The sequence below is a fragment of the Notothenia coriiceps genome, unplaced genomic scaffold, assembly GCF_000735185.1.
Source record: "Notothenia coriiceps isolate Sejong01 unplaced genomic scaffold, NC01 NC01_scaffold00003901, whole genome shotgun sequence".
Taxonomy (NCBI): domain Eukaryota; kingdom Metazoa; phylum Chordata; class Actinopteri; order Perciformes; family Nototheniidae; genus Notothenia; species Notothenia coriiceps.
This window is the reverse complement of record NW_011336602.1, coordinates 1-11,989: the sequence shown is the minus strand read 5'-3', so window position 1 is coordinate 11,989 and position 11,989 is coordinate 1. Positions and strand designations below refer to the sequence as shown.

Sequence of the window (11,989 nt, the reverse complement as noted above, 5' to 3'; positions counted from 1 at the left end):
AGTGAAAACGTGCTAATTATTAACCCACGCAGTTGCATATTTGTCTCAAAAAGCGTGGGATGTTGGTTATTTTCTCCATCTAGGATGACACCAAAAGCCTCCCAGACATTGGATTTCGCTCTTGAGGAAGTGTTATTGACAATGCTGTATTCTCCGCTAGAGAGCTTCACATCAGCCATTTCGAATGTGGCGCGCTCAGCAGCAGATTGATGCGCTGCAGAGGTTATGATTATGCGCGGTCCCGCGAGGGAGAGCTCTGAGGATTTAAACATTAAACTAAATTATTATTATTTTAATATATTTATTATGCAACACCCGCGACCCGACCCGCATCATCTTTGTTTTACCCAGAAGTAAGTTGAGTACGGTAACATCAGATATGTGTGGAGCGATGACGAAACTCATTTAAAGGGGCCCTACTTATTTTCAGGCTCATATTTGTATTTTGTGCCTCCCCTGTGACATGCCTCCATGCTTTAGTGTTCAAAAAGCTCTTAATCTTTTCATACTGCCTGAGCTGCAGCACCTCTTTTCAGAAACCAGAGCCCAGTCTGCTCTGATTGGTTAGTGCTTGAAGGAGTCCAATGAAAGTGTTNAATACCGAACCCGCCCCCTGCACATATTGCCAATTAGATCCGCAAACCGACCCGAACCCGCATATCCTATGAGCAGTGAAAATGTGCAATTATTAAACAGTGTTTAATAATTGCACATTTTCACTGCTCATAGGATATGCGGGTTCGGGTCGGTTTGCGGATCTAATTGGCAATATGTGCAGGGGGCGGGTTCGGTATTGCACGTCGCGGGTGCAGCGCAGGAGCGGGTCTTGAAAATCATACCCGTGCAGGACTCTGCTTCACAACCTTCTGCTCATCTTGATGTACATACTCCCATTAATAATCCCAAAACGTTAGTAAATGAAAAAATCTTTTATTCGCATTATCTTTTGCCAATTTTAATGAAATCACACAAATACGCTTGCATTTATAAAAGATCTTCATTCACATTGTTAAATGTCTCTATCTTGAATATTATAATATTCTCAAATTTGATTGACGACGGACATTTATTTGAAATGTTAGTTTTTCGATAAGTAGGAGGAATGTGTGTCGGTGTGTGTCGCCTGTGTGTGTCAGTATCTAGTGATGACAGGAGTCACACAGGCATCAGTTCTTTGAACCATAGTTAACAAATGCTTGGCTAGAGCCATGTGGACATGCCTTGTCTTTGCAGTTTCCACTGTTGCTGCAGGCCACATTGTGTGTGTGAATGTGTCTGTGTGTGTGTATTGTGAGGTGGCGTCCAGATGGCCCTCCCAGATGGATGCTGTGGTCTTAGAGGAGATTACCTCCCTCTATTCTCGTCTTTGCACTGCTCCTTATGACTGCTCCTTAAGACTGCAGAAGTGATACAGTAGCCCAATAAGCTACAGCAATTAGCCTAGCCTAGCACTAGCTTAGCACCCGCCATGAAATGAATCCTAAATGCGAGTCAGCTCTTGTGCCGTTAGCCGCCAGTGTGGGCTCGGTACTTTTCTGTGTCTGGCTTGATGATTAGGGGGCTCGTCACAAAATCCAGAGTGAGAAAGAACATTAAAAAAAACAACTGATGATTTGAATTGCAAGGGGGAGAAAACAATTTATTAGATGAATAGATTTTTGGTATCTGAGAGAGAAAAAAGGTTTAGGGAGATTTGGGAAAGGAGAAGGGTGGTAGAGTGGAAGAGAGGGGAGTGGGCAGACGGGGGCTGAGTGCTAAATGGTTTATCAGTAGCTGCACCATTACCCCCCTCCCTTACCCCCACTGTGCTGCCTGTCTGCCACACACACATTTACACACACATGGACAGGCGAGGGTCAACTCATGCTGTCTGCTCTCTGCTAGACCAGAAATCTCTGGAACAGATTAGGGCCTTCTGCTATTGAAGCACCTGTGTATATACACACACATACAACACTGCAGATCCACGTGCTCACAGTGTAATAGAACACAGACAATTGTTCCAGGTGTCATTTATGATTTGTAAGGTTTTCACTTCCTGTCAAGGTGATTCAGATTCAGTGTTCAGAGGTTGTGAGCCTTTGGTATGGTGGAATTGTTTTCGATGGAAAGGATGTTATCTCGCTCATCTACTGACTATCTTTGTTAAGAATTTCATTGACAGATGGTTATTCCAATCAACAGACAATTTTGTTTTGAAACTGCTTGCCCAGTTTCCATTGACGGCCTCTAGAATGTTTAACAAACCATATGGCATGTCAGGTTAAACACTGATATCCACAAACAGAAAATGTGACATTGTCACGTTTGACTGCTGCAGAGAAAGTAACTTATCATTTATCTTGCAAATTGTGAAACATGAGATAATCTAGGCTAGACGTTGAAACTACAGATTTGCCATTTAAAGATCCCCTGAGTAGTTTCCATGTCAATAAAGTTTCTATTTACATTCTCAACAAAAACATTGTGTTTACCCTTAACACACACCAACACATTTGTCTTACCTCATAGAACTTTTCATAGCCAATCTATTGACAAACCTAACCTTAACCCTTGTATTGCGTCACAACCACTCTCCTTCAAGTCCACCTTTTTTACCAGCGAAAAACATTTTTGCATAGCGCTATTAATGATGCATAGGGCCACTATAGAGTTATTCTTTGCTCTTAATGAAACTGAATTAACAGATCGTACAGGCTGAACATGTTCAAAAAGTTATAGTTATAACATTATACCATCACAAGCTGCATCCTTTAGCAGCGAACATGCCCAAGTTTGTCTTCTTGCCTTCAAGGTAAAATGTCAGATGTAATGGAGCAGTGTAAAGTCCAACATAACTCATCTTCTTAGAAACATAAACATTTGATCAGATAAATCTTTATACTATGTTGAAGTTTAAGATGTACTTCGACAGTATGACCTTGAGTACACATGACGTCGGTTGTTTCTGCGAGTTCATGCCTGCCAAGTTCACATCACTCCAGATACAGTAGGTTATGTGAATGTTTGATGCACTTGGGTACAGTATGTGGTTGCCATCCAAATGCTATATACAGTATCCACTTTGGAAAGTGATGTCCAATCTGGAACTCATCTGTGAGCTCTTTTAAAAGACTTAAGTAACCCAGGATGCAAGCAGGGATATGGAAAAGTAAGTGTCAATTTATATATATATACAGTAGGGCAAAAAAGCATTTAGTCAGCCACCAATTGTGCAAGTTCTCCCACTTAAAAAGATGAGAGGGGCCTGTAATTTTCATCCTAGGTACACCTCAACTATGAGAGACAAAGTGAGAAAAAAAAATCCAGAAAATCACATTGTCTGATTTTTAAAGACTTTATTTGCAAATTATGGTGGAAAATAAGTATTTGGTCACCTACAAACAAACAAGATTTCTGGCTCTCACAGACCTGTAACTTCTTCTTTAAGAGCCTCCTCTGTCCTCCACTTGTTAACTGTATTAATAGCACCTGTTTGAACTCGTTATCAGTATAAGAGACACCTGTCCACAACCTCAAACAGTCACACTCCAAAATCCACTATGGCCAAGACCAAAGAGCTGTCAAAGGACACCAGAAACAAAATTGTCGACCTGCACCAGGCTGGGAAGACTGAATCTGCAATAGGTAAGCAGCTTGGTGTGAAGAAATCAACTGTGGGAGCAATTATTAGAAAATGGAAGACATACAAGACCACTGATAATCTCCCTCGATCTGGGGCTCCACACAAGATCTCGCCCCGTGGGGTCAAAATGATCACAAGAACGGTGAGCAAAAATCCCAGAACCACACGGGGGGACCTAGTCAATGACCTGCAGAGAGCTGGGACCAAAGTAACAAAGGCTACCATCAGTAACACACTACGCCGCCAGGGACTCAAATCCTGCAGTGCCAGACGTGTCCCCCTGCTTAAGCCAGTACATGTCCAGGCCCGTCTGAAGTTTGCTAGAGAGCATTTAGATGTTCCAGAAGAGGATTGGGAGAATGTCATATGGTCAGATGAAACCAAAATATAACTTTTTGGTAAAAACTCAACTAGATGTGTTTGGAGGAGAAAGAATGCTGAGTTGCATCCAAAGAACACCATACCTACTGTGAAACATGGGGGTGGAAACATCATGCTTTGGGGCTGTTTTTCTGCAAAGGGACCAGGACGACTGATCCGTGTAAAGGAAAGAATGAATGGGGCCATGTATCGTGAGATTTTGCGTGACAACCTCCTTCCATCAGCAAGGGCATTGAAGATGAAACGTGGCTGGGTCTTTCAGCATGACAATGATCCCAAACACACCGCCCGGGCAACGAAGGAGTGGCTTCGTAAGAAGCATTTCAAGGTCCTGGAGTGGCCTAGCCAGTCTCCAGATCTCAACCCCATAGAAAATCTTTGGAGGGAGTTGAAAGTCCGTGTTGCCCAGCGACAGCCCCAAAACATCACTGCTCTAGAGGAGATCTGCATGGAGGAATGGGCCAAAATGTGTGAAAACCTTGTGAAGACTTACAGAAAACGTTTGACCTCTGTCATTGACAACAAAGGGTATATAACAAAGTATTGAGATTAACTTTTGTTATTTACCAAATACTTATTTTCCACCATAATTTGCAAATAAATTCTTAATCAGACAATGTGATTTTCAGGATTTTTTTTTTTCTCGTTTTGTCTCTCATAGTTGAGGTATACCTAGGATGAAAATTACAGGCCTCTTTCATCTTTTTAAGTGGGAGAACTTGCACAATTGGTGGCTGACTAAATACTTTTTTGCCCCACTGTATATATACATTTGGATCCCCACTTTTATGTGTCTATACAAGTCAAATATGTGCGCATATTACTTTTATCCATGGTTTTATAGGTTTGTGATTTAGTGGCGTCTCTGAGGCAGAGAGATAACTGGCCCACCCCCTGTTGTACCCCCATGCGATGCAACTATTAACACTTCTGGAAAATGACAGGGGCTTCACATCTGGCTTTGAAGAGATGTCTCGCGGAAGACAGAGACATCAAAGACGTCTTCAAAGCTAGTTTATGTTTGCCCACTCTTTTTTTTTTTAAAAGAACATAACATCTCCCAAAGTCTCAATGTGTACAATTTGAAAACAAGAATTACAGAATAATTCAAAGTGGAATGTGGGAATTTCTTGAGCTTTTACTGATCAGTTTCTACTTCCTAAAGCCTTGTTCTCTGGCAAAAATCTATGGTTTTGCCAGAGAACGTTACCGTATTGGCTGTTTTTAGAACACACTGGAATTATTCCGACCTTGATGCAACTTTTATTTAGAGATAATGCTGGATTTAGGTCTGTTGAAGCCAAATGTTAAGAACATGCTCACACTGTAGTGGTTGAATGATGCAAGTTGGAGCCATTGTCACTACCAAAAATGGAAAAAATAATCTGTACTCCAAATGACTGTCAACAAATGGTTGCAGAGGGTTGCCTTTTTATTGTATTCTGCTTGTTTCAGTTGTATCTCCTCATCCACTTCTTATCAGTCATTATGAGAGTGCTAGTGGTGTGGGGGTCGGCTTTGTGGGGGTGTATGCATGTATTGGTCATCAGTTTTTATTTTTATTTGAAGCAGAACAATGCTCACATTAATGCACACAAATAGCAGCAGCTCAGTTCTCTAACCCTGGACTCCGAGTGTGTTAGTGTGTACTGCGTGTGTGCCTTTGACACTACTGTAGAAGAGTTTTTATGTGGCCCTCATACCGTGTGTATTGAGCCGCGTTGTGGTTCACTGTGTTGATAAGAGGGCCTCAGACACTGGGCTGGACAGGGTCTCCCCCTCAGGGGATTGGTCCGGCCAGCGCAGAGGCTATATTTAGCCATGATTCTGGGAGACAGTGACGTCTCTGTTTCATACCAGTCATGCCCTGCAACCATTGGGGTCACTTAGTATGATTTTACGATTTAAGATGACGTGGATTTCAAACACACATAATACAAGAATGATTACATTGACACCAGAAGGTCACAGATGAAACCAACAAATGACTTTTTGCTCCTGGAATTACTCAGAATGACAACCTTAAAACTGCTTACCATGGCCACAAAGAGTTGACTAAACCAGGCCTCGCACTAGATCCAGCCTAGAGATAAACATTAACACACTAACAGTACTGCCATGAAAGACAATAGCACCAAAAGCCCAACACAAACCACCTGTCAGTGAACACCTGACAAACATTTCTAAGTGCAAGTAGTTGGAAGTTACCATGGTTTTGTTAGTTTAAAGAAAGTATACACAATTTTCATAACGTTGAAGATAATGCAAACTAGCACTGGTGTTGGAAATTGATACGATTTATTTGATACCAATGACATTATCCATTCTGCTTATGGGTTCCGGTTCTTTATTGATTTTCCTATTGATTCTAACCAATTTTCTGTATGGAAAAGAGTAGGCATTCAAAGGTTTTTTGAACCAACACAGCAGCTTTACTTTCTCTACGTTTGAACACACTGTAGAATGTGTGCACAGTTACATTTGAGCAGTCATGTATAAAAATAAAAATATTTTTTTCCCTTTTTCTCTACTTTTACTCCTTCTTGTTGGAAATTTCCAGCAGTGTAGGCGTCAGAAGTTTGATGTCAAGACACATGAGTTTTGGCAGCTTGCACCAATCAGAAACAGAACATAAATAGACCAAGACAACAGCTTACCATACAAAAAAAAAAAGTCACGAAAACGACACTAATATATAATTTCCGTCCATGGTAAAACTACAATGAAAAGTGTATCATGTGTACAATTTAAGGATCACTTGGATCCCAAAGTTGCAAAACTATTCAATATAATTTTAGCATGGCCCTCCTGCCCAATCAAATCTATGACATGGCTGCAGACCATGCTGCAGACAGAAAAAAACGTCCTAATGTGAGCCTCTCCAACAGGAGACGTTTTAGACTACTACAAAGCCAACTTGAAACAGATGGTTTGACAACGTCTAGCCAACAACACTGGACAGAAAATGACTTCTCAATTGTGAGCATTTCCTGCTTGTATCCGTTTGATATGATTGTTCAGGGTTCAATGTTGAAATAGTTTTTCCTCCTGGCTGGGCGTGTGTTAGAAACAAACGTCTTCTTGCCCCTACACAAATGGCTATATATACTAGGTTATGATTCAAAACAAGACTAAAGGCAATTGTTTTCTTAATTTTTTTAGATGATATGAATCGGAACAACATCACAGTGATTCATAGATGCAAAGCCACAAACATGGCCGCAAAAACAAAGCCTTTTATCTCAAACTTTTGACAATCCGCGCAATATATAGATGGAGTTTGGCCCACATCCTCTAACAGCACCCAACTAAACTCATGTTTCCAGGAATTGAAAAGCTCACTTGCACTTCAGCTAATGAAATGTGTCTTCAACAGCCCCATTTTCAATCATCATGATTGCCTTATCATTTGTTGAGGTGCTGGTTAAGAAGTGAAAGCAGCTGATGAGTTTTGAGACGATCCAGCTGTTGCAGCAATGAATCCCAGCAGCTGAAATCAGGACAGAGTCAGTATCTATATTATAAACATACCATCAGCAGAAGTAATGCTGAGCAAATGCAGGATGAGAAGAAGAATCTACAGTGGCCAGCCACCGTGTACACTTCTGTGAAAGAATGTGTTGTCAGTTACCCCCCCCCCCCGAAGCCCCCACCCCCCCGAACCCCCACCCAGTCTGTCTCTGTTCACAACACAAATATTGAAGGAGTAGTGAACAGGGGAGTGTGTCTGTTTAGGACACAGGGTCTTTTTTCTGCAAGTGGGAGTGTGTTTGTGCCTTGCATATTTTCTCCAACAGTGCATGTTTGTGTGTGTTTTGAAAAGCTGCACACACACACTTGCTGCAAGGCTAATTCCCACACTTGTTTCAGTGTTTATTCTTTCCTATGGTCCATTTAAAGTTGTCACGCTGCTGATTAATGGGCGATGGGGAAATTACACTTAATTGAATGATAAATATCTGAATTATTAGTAACATTTTCCCAGGTTAAAAAGTTAATTTTCATTATTATCGATGGTGTGATGTGAGATATGGCTTGTGGGCGTTCTGAATGTCATCGAAGTATATTTGTCTTTTGAAAAATGTAGTTTTCTTCATTCTTCATTATTTATTTTGTATTTTCTTCTTTCAGGGACATAAAGCCCGACAACATCCTGCTGGATATGAACGGCCACATCCGCCTGGCAGACTTCGGCTCCTGCCTCAAACTCATGGAGGACGGGACGGTAGGTTTTTTTACCACACTACTGCTGAAGCCTCCTCCGGTCCAAAGCAAACATACCAGAGCTTTTACTGACCTCCTAGTCAACCCCTGGGGGTCTCACAGGAGGGGTGTGTGGTTCCGCTGCTCGGCTGGGCCTTCACTTTGTGATTCAGACAATCCTCGGAGCAAAAAGAAAGAAAAAAAGTTACATAACGGAGAAATGACAGGATGAAATAGATGATCAAAGATGTTCCCCAGTGTCTTCTTTCAATGATAATATAGTGATGAGGTTATATGACCATTTGAACAAATAATTGAAGGGCTTGTTGGACCTTGTTTCACATTTCTTTGGAACATTTCCTTTATAAGCTTTGAATCATGATAACAGTCTTGGGGGTTTCTTCTGTATTAAAGCAACTTCCTGAAGAATAAAGAGACAGATGCCAACATCTGCTTCTCTCTCTCACTGTGTATTCATCCAGACAACATATAGCATTCAACACTGCTTTGCTTTTAATTCAGCATCATGTGAATTCTCAAAATTGCGTTAGAAGTTAAAAATGAGCTCCAAAAAAGAGTGTAGCCAAAAAAGAAGTCCTGTTTCCTTTTACTAGAACTCTGGTATTCATCTTGTATGCTTCCAAAACTGCAGACTATTACTCATCATCATAATTACTTTCATTAGCATGCTGGACTTGAATACTAAAATGTTTCCCTTCTTTACATGTGAGATTTCTCCCATTTGTGAGATTTTAGAGATTTTTTGCATCAACTCTTGACTTTTCTTTTATCCCTCTGCTAGGTCCAGTCCTCCGTGGCGGTGGGGACTCCAGACTACATCTCCCCAGAAATCCTTCAGGCTATGGAGGATGGGAAGGGCAAGTACGGGCCTGAGTGCGACTGGTGGTCCCTGGGCGTCTGCATGTATGAAATGCTGTACGGCGAGACTCCGTTCTATGCAGAGTCCCTGGTGGAAACCTACGGGAAGATCATGAACCACAAGGTGAGCTTATAGAGTTTGAAGTGGATTCTAGGCTGTTACTCTCTTTGTGTCAATCACATGGCAATACATTATTAAGAAACAGTGCAAAACAGTTTTAAAGATAGGATATATAAGCATAAAGGAGAAACGAGGTGGAATTATCAATTGTGCCATGCCTCTAATGAGCACCATGACATCTTGCACAGGAGCGCTTCCAGTTCCCGCAGCAGATCACAGACGTGTCAGAGGATGCGAAGGACCTGATTCGCCGGCTCATTTGCAGCCGAGAGCACCGATTGGGCCAGAACGGCATCGAAGACTTCCAGCACCACCCCTTCTTTGTTGGTACGTTCTAACGTTACTTATGTCGCAAGGTTTTTAGGGATTTAAATGTTGCTTATTTTTCCAATATACGGATATATCTTAGAGGTGTTTTGATCTACAAGTGTGTGTATCATCCTGATTTGGGGGTTCGATCATTTCATAGATTTAATAATATGTTTTAATCTCATTAGCACAACACCCTTGAACCTCCTGATACATGATGTTTGTTATTTCCTATATTTTGTGCAAATAAATGAATGAAACAGGTTTTTTTAATCAAAAACATGATCAAGATAACTAGATTTATAGATTTGTGCCACTGTTTTATGCTTAAAAGTATCCTGTGACCTCTCTTGTGTTCAGGCATTATCTGGGAGAACATTCTCACATGTGAGGCTCCCTACATCCCAGAAGTCAGCAGTCCTACAGATACCTCCAACTTTGATGTGGATGATGACTGCCTAAAGAACTCGGTAGGGGATCTGTTCATATTTTCCTCTCTCCTCGGCTATATAACATGTCAATATCTAACTCTTTTTGTCATGTTTCTAAATCTTTTTTCAGGAGACCATGCCTCCGCCCTCTCACACTGCCTTCTCCGGCCACCACCTGCCATTTGTGGGCTTCACCTACACCAGTAAATGGTAAGTGATAACAATGGAAAGATTATTTTAAGCCGCTGCCTTCATTTAGAATGTCTTTTTTTGGACTCTCTTGCTTCACTTTTCATTGTTTAGAATTGCGATAAGTGGATTTTGCATGTATTTGTATACATTTTGACCAAATAAGGATGAAAACAGTGACCTACACAATCTAGCATCATTTGTAATGAGTCATTATAAATGGACAGATTACCCAGCAAGCCTTCTCATTGCATAGCATAGCGGCGTAGGAGTGTTGGAGTAGCTTCCCTCCCTAATAAGGTGATGCTCAGGACTCGCTGTAGATCCTCACCCTGAAGGCTACCCGTGAGAAAGCAACAAACCCACCGCTTGCTTCTTATCTGTTCAAGGCTCAGTGATAATGTCCCCTTGCACTCTTCCTTTCTTTCCCTCGCTCTCCCTCTTTTTCTCTCACTCCCCATCTTCCTTTTTGTCACTGTCATTCCTTCTCCCCCTCCCTCTCCCCCTTCTTCCATGACTCAACATCCTCTCATCTTTCAACTCATCTCTATCTCTGTCGTCCACGTCTCTTTCCTGTTTCCCCTCTCCTGCTGTTTCCCCCTGGCCTCTTTCTCTCCCTTTTAATAATCCCTTTCATATTGCATTGTCTTATTCTGTTAACACCATTATGTCTATTTTTCAACTCTATAAATGGCCTTTTTTTTTTTTTTTTTCTTTCCTCACTCTACACTCGGCTGATAATGGCTGATGTCACTGCCTCCTACACCTTTCTCCTCACAATCTGTGTTCCTCCTCCACCTCTGCAGTTCCCTATCAGACCGTGCCTCCCTGCGGCAGCTGGTGGGGGATCCGGGTAAGCCGGGAGAGGACCAGCTGGACCTGGTTGTCCAGCGAGGCCTGGAGGACAGCCTGGCCACAGAGGCCTACGAGAGGAGGATCCGCCGCCTGGAGCAGGAGAAGTTAGAGCTGAGCCGCAAACTGCAAGGTAAAGCTGACTTCTGTGGCAAAATAGACTTATTCAGACATCACTGCAAAGCAAGACATGGCAGCCCTTGTACTGGATCTCAGTGTAAGCTTTGCCTGCAGTCCCTTTACCCGTGTGATCTCCCTCTTTCAACACTGTGACTTTCTGATTAAGGCCAAACTGGCCCATAACAAATCTTAAAGAGTCCTTATCAAGCTTTTTGGGGTTTCCCTTCCCTCGATTGTGTTATATAGGTTTTTGTGCATGTAAATAGTCTGCAAAGGCTAACACCCCGAAAGTTCCCTTCAGAGGGTGTTTCTCTCTCAAAATCCCGGGACATTTTAGTTAGAGGGACCTATAGGGCCCCAGTCCTAATGCTGATGGTGTCATTATTCTACGCCCGTAACACTGTGCAATCAACCTGTTCTTCATAATGATCAGTTAAAGCCAAATGTGGTCTTTAGAAAGCATGACAAAGCACTTTACTAAAGCCTCTTTTTGCTGGACCTGTTGCAGAGTCGACTCAGACGGTGCAGGCCCTTCAGCATCCATCAGGCGAGGGCCCTGTTGGGCCCAACAGGGAGGGGGAGATCAGGAGTCTGAAGAGCGAGATCGACATCCTCAAGAAGCAGATCGCTGGTGAGGATTTTCTTAGATTTGGTTTCATACGCTATCAAGTCATATGGGAAATGTATGTGCTAATGACTCAATGTTCAAATGACTATTTAAGAATGGGAAAACTATGCACCTTGATAAAGAAACAAGGCAGCCACAGCAACAAAAAAACGTTTAAGTTACATATTTGATTTAACCCTCCTATTGTCTTCGTTCCCCCCCCCCTTACTTTGGTGTTCTTGGTCAAATTTGACCGGTTCTGTTTGAACTGC

The 11,989-nt window shown here is 42.1% G+C and overlaps 1 protein-coding gene across 1 annotated transcript in view; it reads left to right on the top strand.

Moving 5' to 3' along the window:
• Positions 1-11,741, top strand: part of LOC104941794 (serine/threonine-protein kinase MRCK alpha-like) — a gene marked incomplete at both ends in the record, with an annotated part of 28,831 nt that extends 17,090 nt beyond the window's left edge. Inside the window, 7 exons of the mRNA XM_010766934.1 lie at positions 8,138-8,231; positions 9,012-9,212; positions 9,398-9,536; positions 9,879-9,988; positions 10,080-10,159; positions 10,945-11,123; positions 11,619-11,741. Of these exons, the coding sequence (XP_010765236.1) occupies positions 8,138-8,231; positions 9,012-9,212; positions 9,398-9,536; positions 9,879-9,988; positions 10,080-10,159; positions 10,945-11,123; positions 11,619-11,741 (926 nt within the window). The remainder of the gene's footprint in view (positions 1-8,137; positions 8,232-9,011; positions 9,213-9,397; positions 9,537-9,878; positions 9,989-10,079; positions 10,160-10,944; positions 11,124-11,618) is intronic.
• Positions 11,742-11,989: the final 248 nt, after the last annotated feature.